This window comes from Pan paniscus, chromosome 8, assembly GCF_029289425.2.
Source record: "Pan paniscus chromosome 8, NHGRI_mPanPan1-v2.0_pri, whole genome shotgun sequence".
Classification (NCBI taxonomy): domain Eukaryota; kingdom Metazoa; phylum Chordata; class Mammalia; order Primates; family Hominidae; genus Pan; species Pan paniscus.
Window position 1 is genome coordinate 13,344,183 of NC_073257.2, and position 21,839 is coordinate 13,366,021.

General features: G+C 41.7%; 1 protein-coding gene across 7 annotated transcripts in view; it reads right to left on the reverse strand.

Moving 5' to 3' along the window:
- The window catches only part of LARP4B (La ribonucleoprotein 4B), a 122,267-nt gene that overhangs the window by 13,766 nt on the left and 86,662 nt on the right, over positions 1-21,839 (reverse strand). For 6 of the 7 annotated variants that reach the window (XM_034929857.4, XM_063607225.1, XM_034929854.4 and 3 more), the window contains exons 7-13: positions 19,823-19,959; positions 13,256-13,359; positions 7,712-7,822; positions 6,533-6,586; positions 6,237-6,446; positions 2,597-2,703; positions 1,898-2,149 (exon numbers count right to left, since the gene is read on the reverse strand). In XM_034929857.4, coding sequence (XP_034785748.1) covers positions 1,898-2,149; positions 2,597-2,703; positions 6,237-6,446; positions 6,533-6,586; positions 7,712-7,822; positions 13,256-13,359; positions 19,823-19,959 — 975 coding nt within the window. Of the gene's footprint in view, positions 1-1,897; positions 2,150-2,596; positions 2,704-6,236; positions 6,447-6,532; positions 6,587-7,711; positions 7,823-13,255; positions 13,360-19,822; positions 19,960-20,018; positions 21,798-21,839 lie in introns of those variants that run through there. The other variant, XM_008953087.5, reaches the window with a different exon arrangement.

Consider the following 21,839-nt stretch of genomic DNA (forward strand, 5'->3'; position numbering starts at 1 on the left):
CGCTTCCTAAACCACTCCCTGCCCACCGTGCCCGTGCTGGTGCGCGCTTCCTAAACCACTCCCTGCCCACCGTGCCCGTGCTGGTGCGCGCTTCCTAAACCACTCCCTGCCGCAGTGCTCAGGTCTCAGGTGGGAGGACAGTTGTCCTCCCTTGGTGGGGAGATAGAGGGTCTCCATTGGTGCAAGATCTGCATCTGTCAGGCAAAAGCATAAACTTGTTACAGTTGCATTTGGAAGTTCAAGTATTGTTGAAGGGTATCCTGGGTAGACCACAATCGTCAGCAAGCTTTGGACTCTCAGCTTCAAAGCCACCTGTATACATTTTGTGAGGTAGCTGGAATTCAACAAGCCCCACTTTCATTTGCCAGGAAACTCCTTGTGACGCTCGTATGAACAAGGCACACTGAAGAGCACAGGAGGCTGAGGCCGGGGGCCTTGTCCATCTAGTCTGCCTTCCACACCATGCCCACAATTGATGCCCCTCAGAGGGAGCCACATGGCCTTGATGAGTAGGGCTCTGTCCCAAGTCTGAGCCCCAGCTCTGCAACCCTTCTCCCTCCAAGCGTCTGGGTCTTAAGAACCCCAAACTGAGACCCAGGGCTAGCAACTGCTCCCTGAAGTCACTGACTCTCCATGACACGGTGGGCCCCTTTTGGCTTTGCATCTCCAAGGCCTGTTGAGCCAACCTGATGCCATGTTTCCTGTGAGACACAGCCCAGTGCCAGCTCTCCCAGACCATGGTGCCTTCCAATGCCACTGCACAATCCCTGCAGGAACTCCTATGTGCTCATTTAATCATTATGGGCAGGAATGAGATGCTTCTGATGCCTCTTCATGTTGAATTCTCACTGCACAGAGCGTGTGCACTGTGGCAGGCAGGAAGAGGAGCTTGCACGTCAGGCATGGTGCTGTACACGTTGTATATAGAAAACCCTGAAAAAGCTCAGGTATTTGAGTCACTTGTTTGTCACTTATGAGAGGAAAATCCTGACGGTCCTTATCAAGGCAAGGACTGAGAAGATCAACTGGCCTTATCAACAATGGGCAGGTGCGGTGGCTCATGCCTGCAATCCCACCACTATGGAAGGCTGAGGCAGGAGGATGGCTCTAGGCCAGGAGTTCAAGACCAGCCTGGGCAACACAGCGAGATCCTGTCTCTACAAAATATTTAAAAACTAGCCAGGCATGGTGGTGTGCATTTGAAGTCCTAGCTTCTCAGCATGCTGAGGCAATAGGATTGCTTGAACCCAGAAGTTCAAGGCTGTAGTGAGCCATGATCATGCCACCGTACCCCAGCCTGGGCAACGGAGTGAGACCCTGTCTTAAAAACAAACAAACAAACAAACAAACAAACAAAAACCTACTCCAGGATTGATGCCAAAAAAATATTAAACAAAACCAAAAATGGTGGGCAGGAAGCACAGCTAAGACCCGTCCTGGCTAGTCTCAACCCTCCAATGAGATGAGACTTCAATGCTGATCTGCCTGGCTACCCGCTCCAGGCTCCACCTGCAGTGCCTGGTGCACACCCAGCTGGAGGGCGCCAGGCCAGCAGCCATGGGGCAGAGCCTGGACACCGCCCTTGCAGAGGGGCCTGGTGAGCCAGGGATGCTGCCAAGAGGAGACTGCAGGCACATGGGATGGAGTCTATGGCTATTGAGCTCCAATGTTTCTACAAATAATGATCTAAAACAACTACAGTTCTCACTGAACCATTTCATATTCCAAAAAAGATGAAGCCATTTAAGTCTCAGCAATTATATAAAACCCTTTATGTTTATAGCCTTCAATTAGATTTTATGTGACATATTTAAAGACAATTACAAAACATATCTAAATTAAATAATTTTTAAAATATTAGTTTATGATGTTACACAGTAACTGCTCAACAACTCACCTTCCCCTCCCTAAACCAGGAGAGGATTCGAGACTGCCTGGCTCCACACGCCCAGGCCCAGCCTCTCTCTTGGCATATGCTGAAGGGTTTTGAATCCGTGTTCTAGTTTGACCTGCTTGCCTTGTTTGTGGACTCCGGACACCATTAATTAATCGATCTGCAGTGAAGTTAAATATTGAAGGACTTTCTAATAACCCAGGTCCCCTCTCTGCACTAGGAATCGCATGCCGCAGATGAGATTTACTAGGATTCCTGTAAATAAAAATGGTTTTATGTGTTGAGCTATAAAACGATCAAGGCATTACATAACATGCATACTGACATGGAATAGCTAAGCTGAAATCTGCTCTCTGTTTAATAAAATATAAAAATAGGATTTGGAATGGTTAACTCCTAACATATAGGATAATGCAAATCTATTAACAATGTGCCATAATTCTGCTTAGCTGTTTTTCAGTCCAGGCCCAAATTAAAATCAGGCACACCTGATGTGTACAAGTTGCCCCAAAGCCTCCTCTCAGAGAATCTGAGGCGGGCACCCATGCCAGATTGTAGTGCTTAGTCTTTACAGAATGCAGCTGTGTGCTTCAGGTGGCTCTGTCTGCGAGGAGCAGGACTAGTGATCAAAGCTCCCTCATCCCAACTCCGGAAGGGCAGTAGCGTAAAGACCAAAACTGCTAGGACCGCCCCGGAACTTGCCTGCTTCGAGGAGGATACTGTCTGAGAGAAGTCAGAGGAGACGCCGCAGGCTTGAACGTTGGAGACGTAAACCCATTTATAAATCCAGTATTTGGAAATGGAGTTACCTAGATTCATTTGAAAACAGACAAGTAAATAAACCATAAAACAGACTTCAATTTCATTAATACCAACAAATCTGTGGAAACCGAGGGCATTTCTTGATGTTGTCAGAGTCATGACCCATGCTGAGACATGTATTTTACAATTTTATCACCAATGGGTGCTGTTTAGAAGTAGGCTGGAGCTTTTGTGCATCCTTTCAGCCAATTCTTACAACAATCCAGCGAGGAGAACTGACACATGCGGAAGCAGGCATGAGAGGAAAGACGTGGTCAAGAGTGCATGGGCTCCAACAAGTGTTGTAACCTTTAGCATGTCAGTCTGATACGACCTCCATCACTGGCAGGAAGTCAACAGTTCTTGATTCCTGATGGCTTTAATACAACTCATCAACATTCTCAATCTCAGGAGCACCTGCATACCCACTGCTGCTCACTCGGCTTCATCCAACCACTGCCTGACAGGGCCTTTACCTTTACCCCGACACAAGTCCTGCTCTGCAGATCAGGGTATTTTCAGATCATCATTATTCCCCAAGTCACAAGGTAAGTATGGCATGCAAATATACTAACATAAGATTCAGAAGAAATTAGAAAGGGTCACAGAACCCCTAAAAGATCTTAAGTAGTTAAAAATATTGAGCATAGAATTTTAAGTATCGGCCAACTATTTTTAAAATCTAGACACATACAAAAATAAGATAAAACTTATTGTTAAAACAGTTCCTTTAAAAATAAACAAACAAACAAAACTCAAGATCATTCATTCTAATTCTCTGGCTTCTGGACCCATGGTTTCCAATACGTTCTGCATCACTGATATTTCGCTCCTTATGCTCCTGACGCAGGGCACTTAGTTCCTGAGGGCCTTCCAGTCCACACCCTCAATGTCACTAAAGTGACAGAGATACGCATAGAGCCCTCCTTGTTTGGAGAAAAAGAGAAAGGAAAGGAAAAAAGCAAGTAATTCTCCTTAATTAGAGCTAACTGGAAGATATAACAGAAAAAGAATATTATAGCTTAGGACTAAAATAAAATCATACAAAAGGGAAGTTAGAATCTTCAATTTGCTACTTGAGAAACTCTTCACTCTGTAAGAATCGGACTTTTTAAAATACATCACACGTGGCCGGGCGCAGTGGCTCATGCCTATAACCCCAGCACTTTGGGAGGCCAAGGGGGGGCGGATCAAAAGGTCAGGAGATCAAGACCATCCTGGCTAACATGGTGAAACCCCATCTCTACTAAAAATACAAAAAAATTATCCGGGTGTGGTGGCAGGCGCCTGTAGTCCCAGCTACTCAAGAGGCTGAGGCAGGAGAATGGCATGAACCCGGGAGGCAGAGCTTGCAGTGAGCCAAGATCCGGCCACTGCACTCCAGCCTGGGCGACAGAGAGAGACTCTATCTCAAAAAAAAGAAAAAAAAAAGAAAAAGAAAATACATCACACATGAAGAGCCATGAATGCAGACCTGGATCTGAGGCTGTAAATCACGGGCAGAGCAATGAGGACTAATCATTTCCAGCAAGTCATTTTACAGACAGAGCCCTGATATTCCAGTAATTTTGCTCAAGATAAAAAATAAAATTGGTCATATATAAAAAATAAAGTTGATTATTAATGCGGTCCTATTATTACTTGTTGGGGATTAATAGGCACAATCTCTTCAGCTGCAGAACAAAGGACGCACGTGTTTTAGCGCAAGTAAAAGGCTGCGATGGAGAGCCCCAGTATCACAGACTCAGAGCAGGACCAGCTGTCTGGCACACACCGCAACCTGAACATACAACATAAGTCAAGGCCATAAGCTGACCCAGAACCCCAAGGATCCCCAAGAGGATCAACCATGATTAAAGAAACGGAAGAAGCAACTGCTGCAGGAAGAACTGAAAGGACGAGCATGGCAAGCCACGTGCAGCGATGATTCTTCAACACCCAGAGCCTACGGACTCAAGTCTCTCTGAGGTTCTCTCATGATATGCTTTTGGGAAAACGAAGTATTCAGCTATGGGTACACTTTTATAGAATGTGCTACTTCAAAAAGCCAGAAACTTTTCTTACCATCAGGACTTACTCAAAAGAGACAGAAGTAACTTTACCAAAGGTTCTTACACTGCAGTGGTTCCAGACTCAGGGGGAATTGGGGTCCTCTGAAAATCTCTCCCTGTCCCCACCTGCCCTTCACACGGCCTTAGGAGCTATTTTCTAAATGGAGTATGGTTTCATTTCTCTGCTTAGAAACCTCAGACAACTTCCCACAAGCACTAGGCCAAAGCCCACATGCCTCAGGACAGCTAAGCACCTGCGCAGTTAGGCCTGGAAACTTCCAGCTCGTTCCCCAACTCCCTGCCACCCGGTCTACGCTTCAGCTCAGACACCCATGAATCTACGACCATCTTCTGTTCATGAAACTTCTTTCTCTTTGATTCCTTCTGAAAAACTCATACTTAACCTGAAAAGCTCAACCTAGATGACAACACAATCCCTGATAAGACCTGTCAGTGTTCTGGCATTCTGTACACGTGTCTCCTTGGCATGTTTGACTTTTCTAGCCTGAGTTGTTTCATGGACCCGTATCTTTACTTTCCATGTATACAAGCACTTGTTTTCTCAAGTTCTCTCTGCTCTGCACCTACCCTCCTTTTCTGCCTGTCAGCGGTGACGTCCCTGCACATCAGGGTGCCTGGCTCCCAGCCATCCGACCCTGAGGACCACTCAGTCTTTCCCTTAGTCCATAGCGAAACCCTGGACATGAACTCTTTTCAAAGTTACTAACTCAATTTCTGCTTTCTGACCATAACCTTCTATGTATGCTACCCTTCAATCTCTCCAATTCCAACTAACCTGCATTGCTACCTCATGCAAACCTCTAGTCCATGAACCCATCTTCACTTCTCAACTAGACTTCAGCTTCAAGGACATGCTCATCCGTGTATTGCTGACTCTCGTGCATCCAATGCCACCAAACTCATGCTAATTCCCACCCAGAATGCACTTGATCTTTCAAGCATCTATAGCAGCACACAAAGAGACAATGTCTAGATCCAGTACAGACTTATGAATTCCAACCATAGGCCTTAACAAAGGCCAAAATCCATAAAAATTAATCATGTCGACCAACTCTAATGCTGGTGAGAAGTGAGTAAAATAAAGCTGGTAAAACAGCAGGCCTTCTCCTTGGCCTTGCTGTCAGAAGCCTATTAAACACCTCTTCCTCCTCAGTTAATCCCCCTTGCATTGTACTCCGTGTAGGGGACACCAGGTACACTACAGCACTTATCGCCCTCTGCGTCTTGCTAAGAGCTGCATGACAAGAGGGGAGACGGGCTGTGCAAGGATTGTGCTCACAGCAATCCAAAGTTCTTTATGCATAAGCTCTGTTCTCAGCTACATTTAAAATCCCCCACATAACTTGAAGGTCTGTTTTAGTATGTCAGACTGCACACATATCTGGCTTCCTATTAGATGAGGATTTTAATCCTTCAAATTATCTAGCATAGTGTCTACAACATAAATTCCTAGTAAAGAAATGACGTACCAAGGGTGGGTCAAGATAGCTGTGCGTTGCTGACCACGTCTGGGGAGTGATCAGGCTGTACAGGGGGAACTGCTGCTGGGGGCTGTACATGGGAGGGAAGTAGAACGACGTCGCGTAGCGCTGCTGGGCATACAGGCTCACGTCCAGGGGTCTAAATCCATTCTTTGGCAAAAATGTGTTTATAGCTATTGCCTTTGCTTTTATCCGTGCCTGTTTGAAAATATGTAAGTTTCTATTAGAATACTTAAGAACATCAATTTGCAAATAAACAAAGTATAACCAATGGTCTTGCTTACCTTAATTGGTTTTCCTTGAAAAGTTTTGACTTCTTCTCGAAGGTATTTGTAAGCCTAAGGGCAAAATTAAGTACAAAATTCCATTCGATTAACCTTATGAATAAGAGGCACCAATAGTTCACTCAATAGCTCAAATAGGGAAATATATAATTAAATTATGGTGAACAGAACCTAGAATAATGATTCTTGACACTCCCTGGGTCACAGATCCCTTAAAATAACCTCATAAGAGCTATGGAACGTGTACCCCAAATTCTCACAAACAAGATTTGTACACAATTTTGTAAGTATTAACAGATGCCACAGAAGTCTCCCAAAGACCACTGGCTAAGAACCTTGACCTGGTGGAAAATGATGAATACTGAGTTCCTAGTATTAATCCCAATTTCAGATTAGGAGAATGCAGTTCAGGAAATACCAGACAGGAAGGAAAAGGATTAGGATCATAACATCCAAAAGTCATTCTTGATATATCTCGTTCTTCTCCATGTTAATTCTACATTAAACCCCTATAAAACTGTGAAGGCCCTGCACCTGATTCAATATCATCCGACCACATTCGCCACATGGGCTGGCAGAGCTCACACTCCACTCCACAAAAATGGTTACTCTATCTTCCGTTCCCCTTTTCCCCCTCCATCCAATTAAAACCCATCTTTCAGGTTTCTGTGTTTTCTTTTCTGAACCCCACATACTGTTTATACCATTTAACACTTTATAATATGTGTGTTAGTTTCCTCACAAATAAGATGCTTCCCTTAAAGGCAGGAAAACTACTAACTCCTCACGCCTCCTTACAGAGCTTACTTCTCAATACCATTAAAAGCATCTTCCAAAATACAATGAAGTCTGCTGGGAGATGAAGATTAGGTTCAAAATTCCCCCCAAACACTTTGCAAATAGTAAAACTTCTCTGCCCAGATAGAAGAACAAAACTGATTTTCCTAGGTTGCTTAGCTTGTTGTCCTTAGAAAGTAAAATCACATGCTTTTTATATTGCTATAAAAATTGTCCATACAAATACACTCATTTAAGTTTCTACAACTTGATTTCCTCTGCAGATTATATTCAAACTTACCATCACAAGTAATCTCAATGCCCAAGTTTAGTCCCAACATGCACTAATAGTAAAAACTGGTAAACTATGCAATTCATAGGGTGATGGTGGAAAGAACTTACCTGTTGTGCATCAGCTTCTGTTTCAAATGTAATAAACCAATTATCATTATATGCAAATTCACAGTTTATAAATTTCGGTAAATTATCTCCTTTAAATAGTGCTTCTACTTCCTACAGGAAATAGAGATGTTAGAAATTAATTCTCAACAATGTCAGTTTTTGTCCTCACCAAAAATTTTTTTAACAAATGCATTCTCTTAAGGAACTATCCTTAAACAAACGTACCATGATGCCTAGTAAATCTCTCTTCCAAAAAGGATGAGGGTTCAGCAGGGCTTCCAGAATCAGAATCACAATGCCATAGAGAAAAGCAGTCACACAACTTACAGCTTCCCCTACTCTCAAGATACCATTAAGCTAGATTAATGTGAAAACTATCATATCATGTTCTGGGCTGATAACTGCACAACTTTTTAAAAAACAAACAAAAAAAGGCAATTTAAGAAAAAAAATTTGCTTGGACTTTTGCTTCTGGCCATGATGGACTAGATTTACTCTCCCAGATGACTCAATTAAAAAACCAAAGACAAAATACATGAAGAACAGTTTCAGGCCCTGAACCCCAGCGTGAACACGAGTGTGATCCCTGAGAGGGACATGACCAGGGGAGTTGGCCTTCAGTGCCTGGGCCGCAGAGCCGGCAGGGTAAGGGTAAGCCTGCAGATGGCCTTCCCCACACCTTCAGCCTGGGAAACAACCGCCTGAGGGATGAGAGGGAACAAGCCCAGGGAAGGCTCACCAAGAGAGGAATGGTTTGTTTTCCCACCGGCCACAGTGGAAAACTCTCCTAAACCCACAGGATAGCAGGGACAGTGCTCAGAAGGGCACTGCTTCCACAGTGGGGAAAATGAGCCCTAGAGAAAAGGCTGCTCTGATTCCACCTAGAAAGTTGGTTCCAGGTAACTTCGCTGCATTTCAAAACAAAGCTCAAGAATATTTATTAGAATACAAAAATATTCAGTAAAGTAAAATTTAAAACTCCGAGCATCTCCTCAAAAATCACAAAGCATGCAAATAAATAGAAAATATGACCTATAATGCAAAAGATTAGACCTAAAAATGACAGCTACGATAGACTTAATACACATAACACATTTACTGCATATATATTCCATATCCCATAAAAGGTAAAGACTGAGCATATTAAATATATATGGAAGACTGTTTTTATTTTTTATTTTATTTTTTATTTTTATTTATTTATTTATTTTTTGAGACGGAGTCTCGCTCTTTCACCCAGGCCAGAGTTCAGTGGCGCTATCTCGGCTCACTGCAAGCTCTGCCTCCCGGGTTCACGCCATTCTCCTGCCTCAGCCTCCCAAGTAGCTGGGACTACAGGCACCCGCCACCGCGCCCGGCTAATTTTTTGTATTTTTAGTAGAGACGGGGTTTCACTGTGTTAGCCAGGATGGTCTCGATCTCCTGACCTCGTGATCCGCCCGCCTCAGCCTCCCAAAGTGCTGGGATTACAGGCATGAGCCACTGCGCCCGGCCAGATTTTTTTTAAAAGACCAAAATCAAACTTTACTGGAGATGAAAAATACAATGTCTGAAATTAAAACTACACTAAATAAGATTAACAGCTGGCTAGACACTTTCTGAAGAAAAGGACAAAAGGCAGAGGAAAACATTTAACAAAATAATGGCTCGATAAATTTCAGGTACGAGAAGTTTGAAAACTACACCAAAGCATATTGCAATCAACTTGCTTAAAACCAGTAGTAAAATCTTCACAGCAGCCAGAGAAAGACTTATTACATACAGAAGGATGGTGATAAAAACCACAGAAAACGTATACCAGAAGAGAGAGTATCTTTAAAACACAGAAAGGGAGGAAAAAACCCCATCAATCCAGAAATCTATATGCAGCAAAAATACCTTTCATAAATAAAGGTGAAATAAGATTTTCCCAAACATACTAAAGCTGAAAAAAATTCATCATCGGCAGACCTGTACAAGACATGCTAAAGGAATGTCCAGGCAGAAGGAAAGTCCAGATTGACATAAAGGAATGAGAAGGACTGTAAATGGCAAATACTGAATAAATATAAAACATGTTTTTCTTATTTTTAATCTCTTTTTAAAAGTGACTTGTTTAAAGCAAACATAACAACGATGTATTGTGAGGCTTATGACTATGTAGAATTAGAATGTGTGACAACAGCACAGGCTAGAAGTGGAGAATGGGAGAGCATGGCTGTAAATGGGAGAGCATGGCTGTAAGGTAAAGAGGCATGGTGCTCTGTGAATTACACGGACTCTAGTAAAGTTAGAGGGTCAGCTAAAAACCCTAAAGAAAGGGGGTCCAATATTTTGGCTTCCCTGGGACACAACGGAAGTAGAAGAATTGTCTTGGGCCACACATAAAATACACTAACACTAACGATAGCTGATGAGCTTTAAAAAACAAAAAAACAAAAAAAACCTCAAAATGTTTGAAGAAAGTTTACGCATTTGTGTTGAGCTGCATACAAAGCCGTCCTGGGCGGCATGCGGCCCACGGGCTGAAAAAGCATGCCCTAAAGCACCACTAAAAAACAGAAACAAAGAGTTATACCTAATATGCCAAAAAAGGAGATAAAAATACACATTTAATCCCAAACAAAAGGAGGGGAAAGGGAAAGAAAATAAAGAAGAGACAAAACAGAAAACAAACAGCACGATGATAAATTTAAATTTAATCACATCATTACATCATTAACCTCTTAAATGTAGATGGGCTACACTCCCAATTAAAAGACAGAAATTGGGCCCGGTGCGGTGGCTCACGCCTGTAATCCCAGCACTTTGGGAGGCCGAGGAGGACGGATCACGAGGTCAAAAGATCAAGACCACCCTGGCCAACATTGTGAAACTCTGTCTCTACTAAAAGTACAAAATTAGCTTGGCATGGTGGCGCATGCCTGTAGTCCTAGCTACTCGGGAGGCTGAGGAAGGAGAACCACTTGAACCCGGGAGGCAGAGGTTGCAGTGAGCTGAGATCACACCACTGCACTCCAGCCTGGCAACAGAGCAAGATGCCACCTCAAAAAAAAAAAAAAAAAAGACAGAAATTTTCAGATTGGATAAGAAAAGCAAGACCCAATTACACACTGCTCACAAGAAATCCACTTTAAATTTGAAAACACAAACGGGTTGGTTAAAAGAGGATAGAAAAGACATACCATACTAATGTCAATCAAGGAACGTGAGAGTGGCTATATTCATTCCAGATTCCAGAGGAAAAACAGCAACAAGGAAAAACAGGGCCATTCCATAAAAAATTACTAGCCAGGTACACCTCAAAAAGTACAAAAGGAATTTGACAACCAAATGAACTACAAAAACGGTTTCCAGGGATTCTAATGCCCTATGTTGTTGTCCCATCACTGGTAAATGCTTACTGGTTAAAAGATAAAACACATCAACGCAAAGTCATACTTGACTAACGGTAAATTAGGATTATGACTTTTAAAGTCAAACAATAATACTTTAAGGCCACTAGACTATCAGTCTACTAGTGGCAAGAATGGTTGACTCCTCTGCCTCTGGGAAAATCCTATTTTTAAGAAAATCAGAATCAGTATTTAAAATGTACTAATCACTGACAAGTACCTAGTGACATTTAAAGAATAATTTTCTGGAAACTCCTAGCCTACATTTCTAAGACCCAGTAGAAGGGCTCTATAATAATTATACAGAGTCCTTGGGAACTTATGTTCTTACGTGGATTGTTTTAGGCTACTTATTTTCCTTCCTTTTTTCCCCCAACTTTTAATTTATCAAAGAGTTTCCTTTAAACCTTTTCTCTTAAGACTTTCATTGCTCAAGTTTTACAAAAGACATAAGGTCAGCAGTTTTGAATAATATAAATACTCCAAAATCAATGTCTACTACTAAATGCAGAAAATTCTCCTTGGTTAAAGTTTTACAAACATTTCAAGTCTTAAAAATTAGGATCTATGTTTTAAATATTACTTTGAGTTAATACAGATGTCCAAATTAATCATAAGAAATATGCTGGTCCTCGGCCGGGCGCGGTGGCTCACACCTGTAATCCCAGCACTTTGGGAGGCCGTAATCCCAGCTACTCGGGAGGCTGAGGCAGGAGAAGCACTTGAACCTGGGAGGCGCAGGTTGCAGTGAGCCGAGATCGTGCCACTGCATGCCAGCCTGGGTGACAGAGCAAGACTCCGTCTCAAAAAAAAAATAAAAAAGAAAGCAAGAAATATGCTGGTCCTTCATATTCAGACCCTTAATAAAAACAGGAGGAAAAAATTATAATCCTAAATTGTTTTTTTCCACATACTACAATATAGAACTAGTAAAGACAGGCTAAGTGGAACAGAAGGTAAAACTTGCTAGAATAAGACCATACTTCTATGAGAGTAATAGAATTTCTTACGCTAGGCAGAGAGCTTTGTTGGAATCCTGGCCTTTCTCACATGCTAGGGTTGTTTTCCTTAAGAAACTCTCACACACACTAACCCACTCGGACTGAAAAGCCTGAACCGCAACGTCCATCTCCTCTGCAGAGAAGGTGTGTGGAAAGAGGTAGCATGAACGACGAGGCTGAAATCATGTGAGAGATGAGACCAACAACAAACCCAGGCTTCCTGTGTTCTGCGAGTCCCCAAAGCAGGCAGATTCCGTTTTCTGAGGTAGGATAAACTAAGTTGCCAGCACCTTCTACAAAGACTTTACCTCATGATCTCAAGGTGTGACCATCAGTGTGTTTACTACACAAAGCAACTCAGTTTAGGCATCTGGACAAACAGTAGATTTTATAGCAACACATAACAGTAAATGGCTTTTCATTACTTTTAAGCTATCAGATACTGTGGTTCCCTAAAATTACTGCCCAAGTCGGGTGGATTATGAGGTCAGGAGTTCCAGACCAGCCTGGCCAAGATGGTGAAACCCCGTCTCTACTAAACATAGAAAAATTAGCTGGGCGCAGTGACAGGCGCCTATAATCCCAGCTACTCGGGAGGCTGAGGCAGGAGAATTGCTTGAGCCTGGGAGATGGAGTTTGCAGTGAGCCGAGGTTGCGCCACTGCACTCCAGCCTGGGCAACAGAGCAAAACTCCATCTCAAAAAAAAAAAAAAAAATTACTCCCCAAGTTACCAGTTCTCTTAAGAGTGGCCGTGCTGGCTTGGATCAGGCCACACTGGTGGCTCAGGGAGTTATTCACGATGCCCCTTTGTCATAGAAATACTTGTTTTGAAAAGTTTTTTATCACAAAAGTGCTCTTTTTCATTATTTATGGGTTTACTAATCTTATTTTTAAATAAATATTTAAATGTGTTATTTTTAATTTCTAAATATAGAAATGCATAAACCTTCACTATCTTATTATAAGGAGTCCTGAGATCAAAAGGTTTGGTTATCATTCCCTCCTAGTCTGTAACTCAGTGTGTGTAAATCCTGGGAAAACAGTGTTAATGTAAGTACTCAGTCTAAAAAACACACAGCCCAAAAAAACACAAAAGTAAAATAAAATCAAAACCAACATAGACCTTTGGGAAAATGTCCAAGTAACCTTCAGAGGAGAAATTACTTACTTCCACGGGGGTAGATTCAGATATTTCACGCAATATTACTATGCAGCGATTTTGATTTGGCCTTACTTTTTCTCCCTTTTCATCCACTTGGACTAAAGGTAAAGCTACAAAGAGAAGAAAAATCAATGGTGAAACAAAAATATTAAAATATGATATGCCAGTGGAATGTGTTACATTATATTACTATATTACTAAATAAGCTAAAGAAACCTGCAAATGGGCAAAGTGTCAAAAATTTTGCTAGTCTAACACAATCCAAAGGTTTTAAACCAATCTCACGTTAGATTTTTCAAAACTCAGGAATATGGACATTTAAAATCCTGCAGGAGCCATAATGTATGTAACACTATGAAACAAAGGTTCTAAACAGCTCAAGCACTAACAGCAGATGAAAATACAGGGTTAACGGCTTTCTCCTTTCCACCAGTACCTAAAGTGAGATAATCTTGTCTCATAACTTGTTTCTATGTGCCCTTCCCTGGCTCCCTGATGATCATCCCTCACCTAACGGTCGTGCACTGTTTACATTAGGATGCTCATGTGACTGCAGTAATAGGCCTAATTTAGATTTCGCCAGTTTTTACATAAATTGGGTTTTGGCATCACATCTATGAAATTACGCAATGCGCAGATTCGAGTCACAGCAAGTAATGATCACAATTAGGGCTCAGAGGTGCCCACTGTCACAAAGACACAAATCACCAGCATCAGGATGAAAGTGGCAACATCATTACAGGTTCTATCAACAGGAAAAAGATAACAACGGAATATTATGAAAAAGTTCACACTAATACATTACATGAAACAGAAACATTCCTTAAAAGACATAAACCACCAAAGCTCACCCTACAAGAAAGGTAACTGGTGCATGACTGTAACTTAGTTTTTATATCTTAATCTGACAAAAGATCATCAAAGACTCGTATGCTGAAAACTGCAAAACACTGCCAAAAGAACATTTTAAAGACCTACATAAAGACATATTCTGTGCTTGTGGGTTGTAAAACTTAACACTGGTAGAAGGCGTGAATTCTTCTCGAGTGAATTTATACAATCAATGCAATCCCAATAAAAACACCAACAGGACTTTTTGAAAAATTGTAATGATGATTCTAAAATTCATATAAAAATGCAAAACATTTAGAAGAGCCACAGCAAAGCTGGAGGTTCTGAACCTACTTTAAGACTCACTATAACGTTACAGTGATTAAGACACTGTAGTGTTAGCATCCAATCAGACAAGTAATCAAGGGAATAAAACACACGTTCCAGAGACCAACACCCATGTGCACAGGCAGTCAATACGACAAGGCCCCAGACACGTGGGGTGCTGCAACAGATGCACACAGGATCCATACCCCACACCATGTACAAACATCAGCACAAAATAGATGACAGACTCGAATGTTCAAATGTAAAACATAAAACTAATAAAAGGAAAACTATCATAACCTTGGACCAAGCAAAGATTTCTTAGGTACAACACCAAAAGCAAGATCTGTAACACGAAAAAAATTTACAAATTGGACTATATAAAAAATGTCTACTTCTGCTTCTCAAAAGACACTGGTAGAACAAAAAAAAAACAGCTGTACACTTAGAGAGCATATTTGTAAATCACATGTAATACATATTTAAGTGTACACACATACATCATTGACAATGTGACCGTGGAGCAAAGGAGCATCTTTTCAACAAGTGCTGCTAAACCACTCGACATCCACATGCAGAAAATTAATCTAGGTGCAGACCTGGCACCACCATTCATAAAAATTAACCCCAAACGGATCATGGACCTAAGTGTAAAATGCAAAACCTTAAGTCCTAGAAAAAATAGGAGAAAATCTAGAAGACCTTGGGTCTGACAATAACTTCTTAGATACCACACTAAAGGCATGATCCATGAAAAAATTTCATTAAGATTTAAAACTTCTGCTTTGTGAAAGGCAGCGTCAACAGGATGAGAAGCCATTGACTGATGGAAAATAGTTGCAAAAGACACATCTGATAAAGGACTGTTAACATCAAAATGCACAAAAAACTTTAAAAATCAACAATAAGAAAATGAACAAGATTAAAAAATGGGCAGAAGACCTGGACAGACACTTCACAAAAGATTTACAGAGGGCGAATCTACATATGGAAAAACGCTTCACATCATATGTCATAGGGAATGCAAATTAAGACATCAATGAGATGTCACTGCATACCTGTCAGCACAGCAAAAATCACAAACAATGACACCACCAAATGCTGCCGAGGATGTGGAGCAAGAGGAACTCCCATTCACTGTCGATGGGAATGCAAAGTGGTACATCCACTTTGGGAGACACTTTGGTGGCTTCTTACAAAACAAATAATATTCTTAGCATATGATCTGGCCATTGTGCTCCTTGGTATTTATCCAAAGGAGCTAAAAAATTATGTCCACACAAAATCTGCATACAGATTTTTATAGCAACTTTACTCATAACTGCCAAAACTTGGAAATAATCAAGATGCACTTCAGTGGGTAGATGGATAAGCAAACTGTGGGACATCCAGACAATGAACTATTATTCCACACTAAAAAGAAATGATCTATCAAGCCACGAAAAGACATGGAGGAACCTTCAACATATATTGCTAAGTGAAAGAAGCCAATCTGAAGAGGCTACATCCTATAGGATCCAACTCTAGGACATTCTGCAAAAGGCAAAACTACAGAGGCAGTAAAAAGATCAGTGGCTTCCAGTGACTGGGGGAGGCAGGGATGCACGGGTGGAGCTCAGAGGACGTTTAGGTCAGTAAAATTACCCTGTATGATACTGTAATGGTAGATAATGTCCCTATATGGTTGTCTGAACCCACAGAATATACAATACCAAGTGAGCCCTTATGTAAACTGTGGACTCCAGGTGACAATGATGTGTCAGTGTTGGTTTCATCAATTATAACAAATGTTCCTCTGCTGCGGAATGTTCATATGGGAAGAGGCCATGCATGTGTACAGGGGATATAATGGGAGATCTCTGTACTTTGCTTACAATTTTGCTGTGAATCTAAAACTGTTATAAAAAATAAAGTCTACTTCTAAAGAAAGGACTCAATTGTTAATAAAACTAATAAAGTATGTGTGGGACCTCTAAATAGACACTACTGCAAAGAAGAAAAAGGAAGGCAAATAAGCTCACTTAAAAAATGCTCAACTTCATTAATCATTAGAGAAATAGATGTTAAAGCCTCAACAAGATATCACTATATAGTTATTAGAAAACATAAAATTAACATGATTGCATACCAAGTGTCAGAAGGATATGGGGCAACTGGAGCTCTCATCCCTGCTGGTGGTGGCCAACCGTAAAATGGTCCAACCACTTTGGAAAACAGGCAGGTGGTTTCACAGTTACTCACACACCTAACCATATAATCCAGACATTCCACTTGTGGCTATTTACCCGAGAGAGAGGGAAGCACATGGTCACACGGAGACTTTTACACAAGTGTCCACAGCAATTTGTAGTGGTCAAAACCTGGCAATAACCTAAATGTCTACAACTGGTAGGTGCATAAACCAACTGGGAATATCCATTTGAGAGAATACTTCCCAGCAAAAAGAAGCAATCACCTACTAATCCAGTAAACAACAATAGTTATGCCAGACCAAAAGAAAGTGATATTGCATAATCGACTCCATTTACATCAAATTTGTAAACACTGCAAGCTAATCCGTAGTGACAGGAAGCAAATCAGTGGTTGCCTGGGGAGGGGGTAGAGGACGCTTGGCGGGGGTGGGCTGTGATAGCTGTTTGGTATCGTGATTGTGGTAGTTTCATGGGTGTATAAATATGTTAAAACTTACGAAATGTACACTTAGAATGCATAATTTATGGTATGTAAATTCTACCTCCATACAGGCAGGGGTGACACCCTCTGCACTTCATGCGTCGCCCAACTCACCTGCCCCCATGACGTGACACTGAATGATGAGCTTCAATCCCGTTCATGCTTTCACACCATCTCCGTGCTCCTCTGAACCCACAAAAATTCCTGTGCTTCAGCTTTACACACCCCCAAGCTTTATATACATGGTATCACCTTGCACAAATTTGGAAATATGCTTTTACAAACATTATAATTTTAAAATTTATTCTTGTTGGAATATGTAGGCCTAGCTCACTCTAACAGCTCTGGTACTCACTGTGTGTATATAACACAACGTATTTATTCTGGTGACAAATATTTTAGCATGTCTTTTTAATCAGCAGTTCAGTTATATGAAGGGTGAAAACAGCCCTTGACTCAGACATACTGGGACACGCACATTGTGTTTACTGTGACATTAAAAATAATCTGGAAATGTAACTTATGCAACTTAACACAAGAGCTGCACTATTCAAAGGAAAATCATTCAGACAATCTTGAGTTTAATTTGTAAAAAGATAAAATTAAATATTCATCAAATATCTGCTGTGTGTCTGAGTCTCTGCTAGGTATTTTGGGCACAAGATCTAAACATAAGATGAGGCCAGGCATGGTGGCTCACACCTGTAATCTCAGGACTTTGGGAGACTGAAGTGGGCAGATCACTTGAGGTCAGAAGTTTGAGACCAGCCCTGCCAATGTGGTAAAACCTCGTCTCTACTAAAAGTACAAAAAATTAGCTGGGCGTGGTGGTGCACGCTTGTAATGCCCAGCTACTTGGGAGGCTGAGGTAGGAGAATTGCTTCATCACAGGAGGCAGAGTTGCGGTGAGCTGAGATGACACCATTGCACTCCAGCCTTGGCGACAGAGTGAGATTCCATCTCAAAAATAAATAAATTCATTCGTCCATTCAACTTAATTTTTAAAAAAAGTAAGATGAGAACTTTGCTCCTGCGGACCTATTTATGACATTTTCATCCTCTTAAGAGCTACAATGAATGCAATAACTTGCTAACTATATTCTTGTCACATAGGTTCTTACAAAGGCATGTACATTTCTGTCCAAAAATCGAGTGAAAAAAGACAAAATGAGACACTAAAGAGCTGAGTGCAAATGGATAAAAAGGTAAGTCATAAAAAAGGCGGGAGGAGATGGGACGAAATAGGTGACAAGGCTGCCCTGGATCGCCTATGGGCAGGTGGGCTCTGTTAAGCAAGCACACAGAGCAATTTAATATCCTCATGGTTGGTGGAAACGACCCCTTGCCAGTAACAATCAACTGAGAAATCATCCCAGTGGGGCAGCAGCGTTTGCAAGGTCTGTCCGAAAAGGAATAACTAAACCTGAAACTCCTAATCATAACCAAAAAGACTTCAGAGTACAAACAGGGACAAGAATGCTGCTGGCCTTTCAAAGATGGGGCCCAATTCAGCTGGCACAGACAACAGCTTCTGTTCCGCATGATGACACCAGGGAGCACGGCGCCATCCTGGGAGACAGCAGTGCCGCTCTCAGAACTCACAGTCAATGGTAATTATGTTTGTCAGTTTTTTCACTGTCTCCAATAATTTAATAACCCATGCTATTTGTCTAAAAACAGAAAAACATAAAACTTTTATTTTATATTTTATTTGTGAAAAGAAAATCCAACTAAGTTCTCATGTAAGATGCTCACTTTTTTATACTACTGTAAAGTCAAATTCATACAAGAAAAAAAAAAACCTGCACAGACTGTCGTCAGTACAGATAAGCCAGGGACAACGTGAAAACCCTTCTATGTGAGTATAGGCAGTGGACTTAATTGAGACTTGAAGTCAGGCTTAGCAATGTCCAATCACTCAAAACTATGTAGGGGGCACCATCCGCACTTAATGCTTAAACACTGTTTGATGTTGCCAAACTTCAAAGAAACAACTTCACTCACAACATAATTTTTTTTTTTTTATGAGATGGAGTCTATCTCTGTCGCCAGGCTGGAGTGCAATGGCACAATCTCAGCTAACTGCAACCTCCGCCTCCTGGGTTCAAGCGATTTCCCTGCCTCAGCCTCTCAAGTACCTGGGATTACAAGCACACACCACCACGCCCAGCTAATTTTTTGTATTTTAGTGGAGACAGGGTTTCACCATGTTGGCCAAGACAGTCTCAATCTCCTGACCTCATGATCCGCCCAACTCGACCTCCAAAAGTGCTGGGATTACACGCGTAAGCCACCACACCTGGCCCACAACATAATTTTAAGAAAAATTGCAATAATTATTTCATCCGAACATAAACAGGAAGTTGCAATTTGAAAGAAAAACCTTTAGTGGCAAAACTGTAACTAAAGTGTATTTTACTTTAACTATAAATGTTATTTTTATTTTGTTTTTCATGAATGAAACAGCTATCTTTAAAATCCCCATTAACAAGATTCTTTTCTACTTCATATGTCCCAAAACTTGTTTGAGGTTTCATAATGGGTTCAACTGGCATTCCCAGGGACTATCAGGCGCTACTCCAGAATTATTGGACCTGGGCAGAAAGGAACGGAAGGCCAGAAAAGAATCTGATTCGCCATCAAGGACCTTAACGTTTGATGGCTATAGATTTAAAGGTTCACGCTGATAAGACAAATACTCTAAGGACAAGTATTATTAATTTAAAATTGTCGTTTACTTACATCTTAGCACTTCCACAATCAAGTCCACATCAGTGCTGAGCTTCTTGATGTGGTCGAGGTTAGCCACCGTTGTGATTGGCACATACTGGTCACTATCCATCTGTGATATAAGATACATGTCACTAGCAAGGTTCTCCCTGTTGAAAGAAAACAATCTCTTTTAATTAGTATTTCTTTAAAAGGAAGTTTCACCTACTGTAATTCCAGTTTCACAAGAGGCGTGAGTGTGGCATGGTATTGCTTTGGAGTTAAATCTCAGCCCAGGACCCATCTGTTATTTGCTGTCTCTCCAGCCTCAGGTACATTTTTTCAAAATCTCGGCCTTGGAGAGGCAGGGAGTGCAAAAGTAAAAGTATACTGTACTTTCTACAATCAAAATTCATGAGAAGATGGTTATTTTAAATAAGATGTAATTATTTATAGCTGTCATTTTTGTCCTAAGAAGTATCTGAAGAATTTATTAAAAATGCATACAATTTTGTTAGGCCGGGCACGGTGGCTCACGCCTGGAATCCCAGCACTTTGGGGGGCCAAGGTAGGCAGATCATCTGGGTTCAGGAGTTTAAGACCAGCCTGACCAACATGATGAAACCCCATCTCTACTAAAAATACAAAAATTAGCCAGGCATGGTGGCGGGCACCTGTAATCCCAGCTACTCGGGAGGCTCAGGCAGGAGAATCGCTTGAACCCGAGAGGTGGAGGTTACAGTGAGCCAAGATCGCACCACTGCACTCTAGCCTGGGTGACAAGAGTGAAACTCTGACTCAAAAAAAAAAGAAAGAAAAAAAATTTAAAGTAAAGAAATCCAGCTCAATGAACAAGAAAGGAAAACATAAAAAGGCCAGGATAAGGTCATACCCAAAATTCCTCCTGTAGACTCTGGAACACTCACCAGAGGGCCTATATCCAGCCCTGGCTTCCTAGCAGCCAGAATTAAAAAGAAGGAAACAGTAACTTTACCCACAAAATCCAAAGGTGAGCCACAAATCATCAGCAGTTTGGGCCAAGATGAGCTATTTTCTGCTGTTTTGGCCAAAGATCAATGTTTCCTGTGAATTCTCAAGGCATCATGTAATGTAGTGAACAAGGCCCTAAGAAACATTTCAAAACTGAGCACAGTGCTGGGTTCCTGGGGCCTCTGCTCAGTGTCCCTCGGTGAAGGCCCATGACTGCCGATCAAACGGAGGCCATGCAGGAGGAGGCCCTGCTCCACCCTCATCTCGGCCATCTTCCAGGTGTAGCTGATTCTGGACCCATGGGGCTACAGATGGGTGTGAGTGGCAGAGAGCTCACACTTGTGCTCCACTAGGGCGTTCCACTGGTGCCCCTGCACCTTTTGCGTCTACCATGTCATGGTGCGGTATGCTCAGACTCCAAACGTGGAACAGCATGGGCATGGGGAGGAGGCCAGCAGAGCCCCTCACACCTCCACCTCATACACCCCACAAGCTTCAAGGAGCCCCTAGCAGACGCCTGTGTGGAATCCTCAGGGCTCCAGAGAAAACACCTGGAAAATCATCATCGACGGAAAACCTTATACACGGCCCATCGGTTGTTGTCATACTCAGAGAAATTACATCAAACCCAATCCCATCCTCCTTTATGTCCAGTTCTGCCATTGGAACCTTAAAGGTTTTACTAAGAAAAGGGTATTATTCAGGGGAAAGAAAAATGATTAAAAATGAGTGTTATATAAATAAAACAACTTGCTATCTCAGTGTCTGGTGTGCTTTCAGAAACAACGTGGCACACTTGTTCTCCAACTTCAGTGTGAGGAAGTCTGACTCGGCAGCACAGGGCGGGCGGGGCACTTTAGACGCATTCCAGACAGTGACCACCGGACCACTGGGGACCACAGACATGAAGGTTACGTTCCATGCTCAAATGTCAAAAGATTGTCATTACTCAATATTCCACGTCTTCATATACATATATATGGATATGAGTAGATACTCCTTCATAAAATATCACATTTGTATATACTTTAACTATTTGCACAATACTAGAAATATCAGG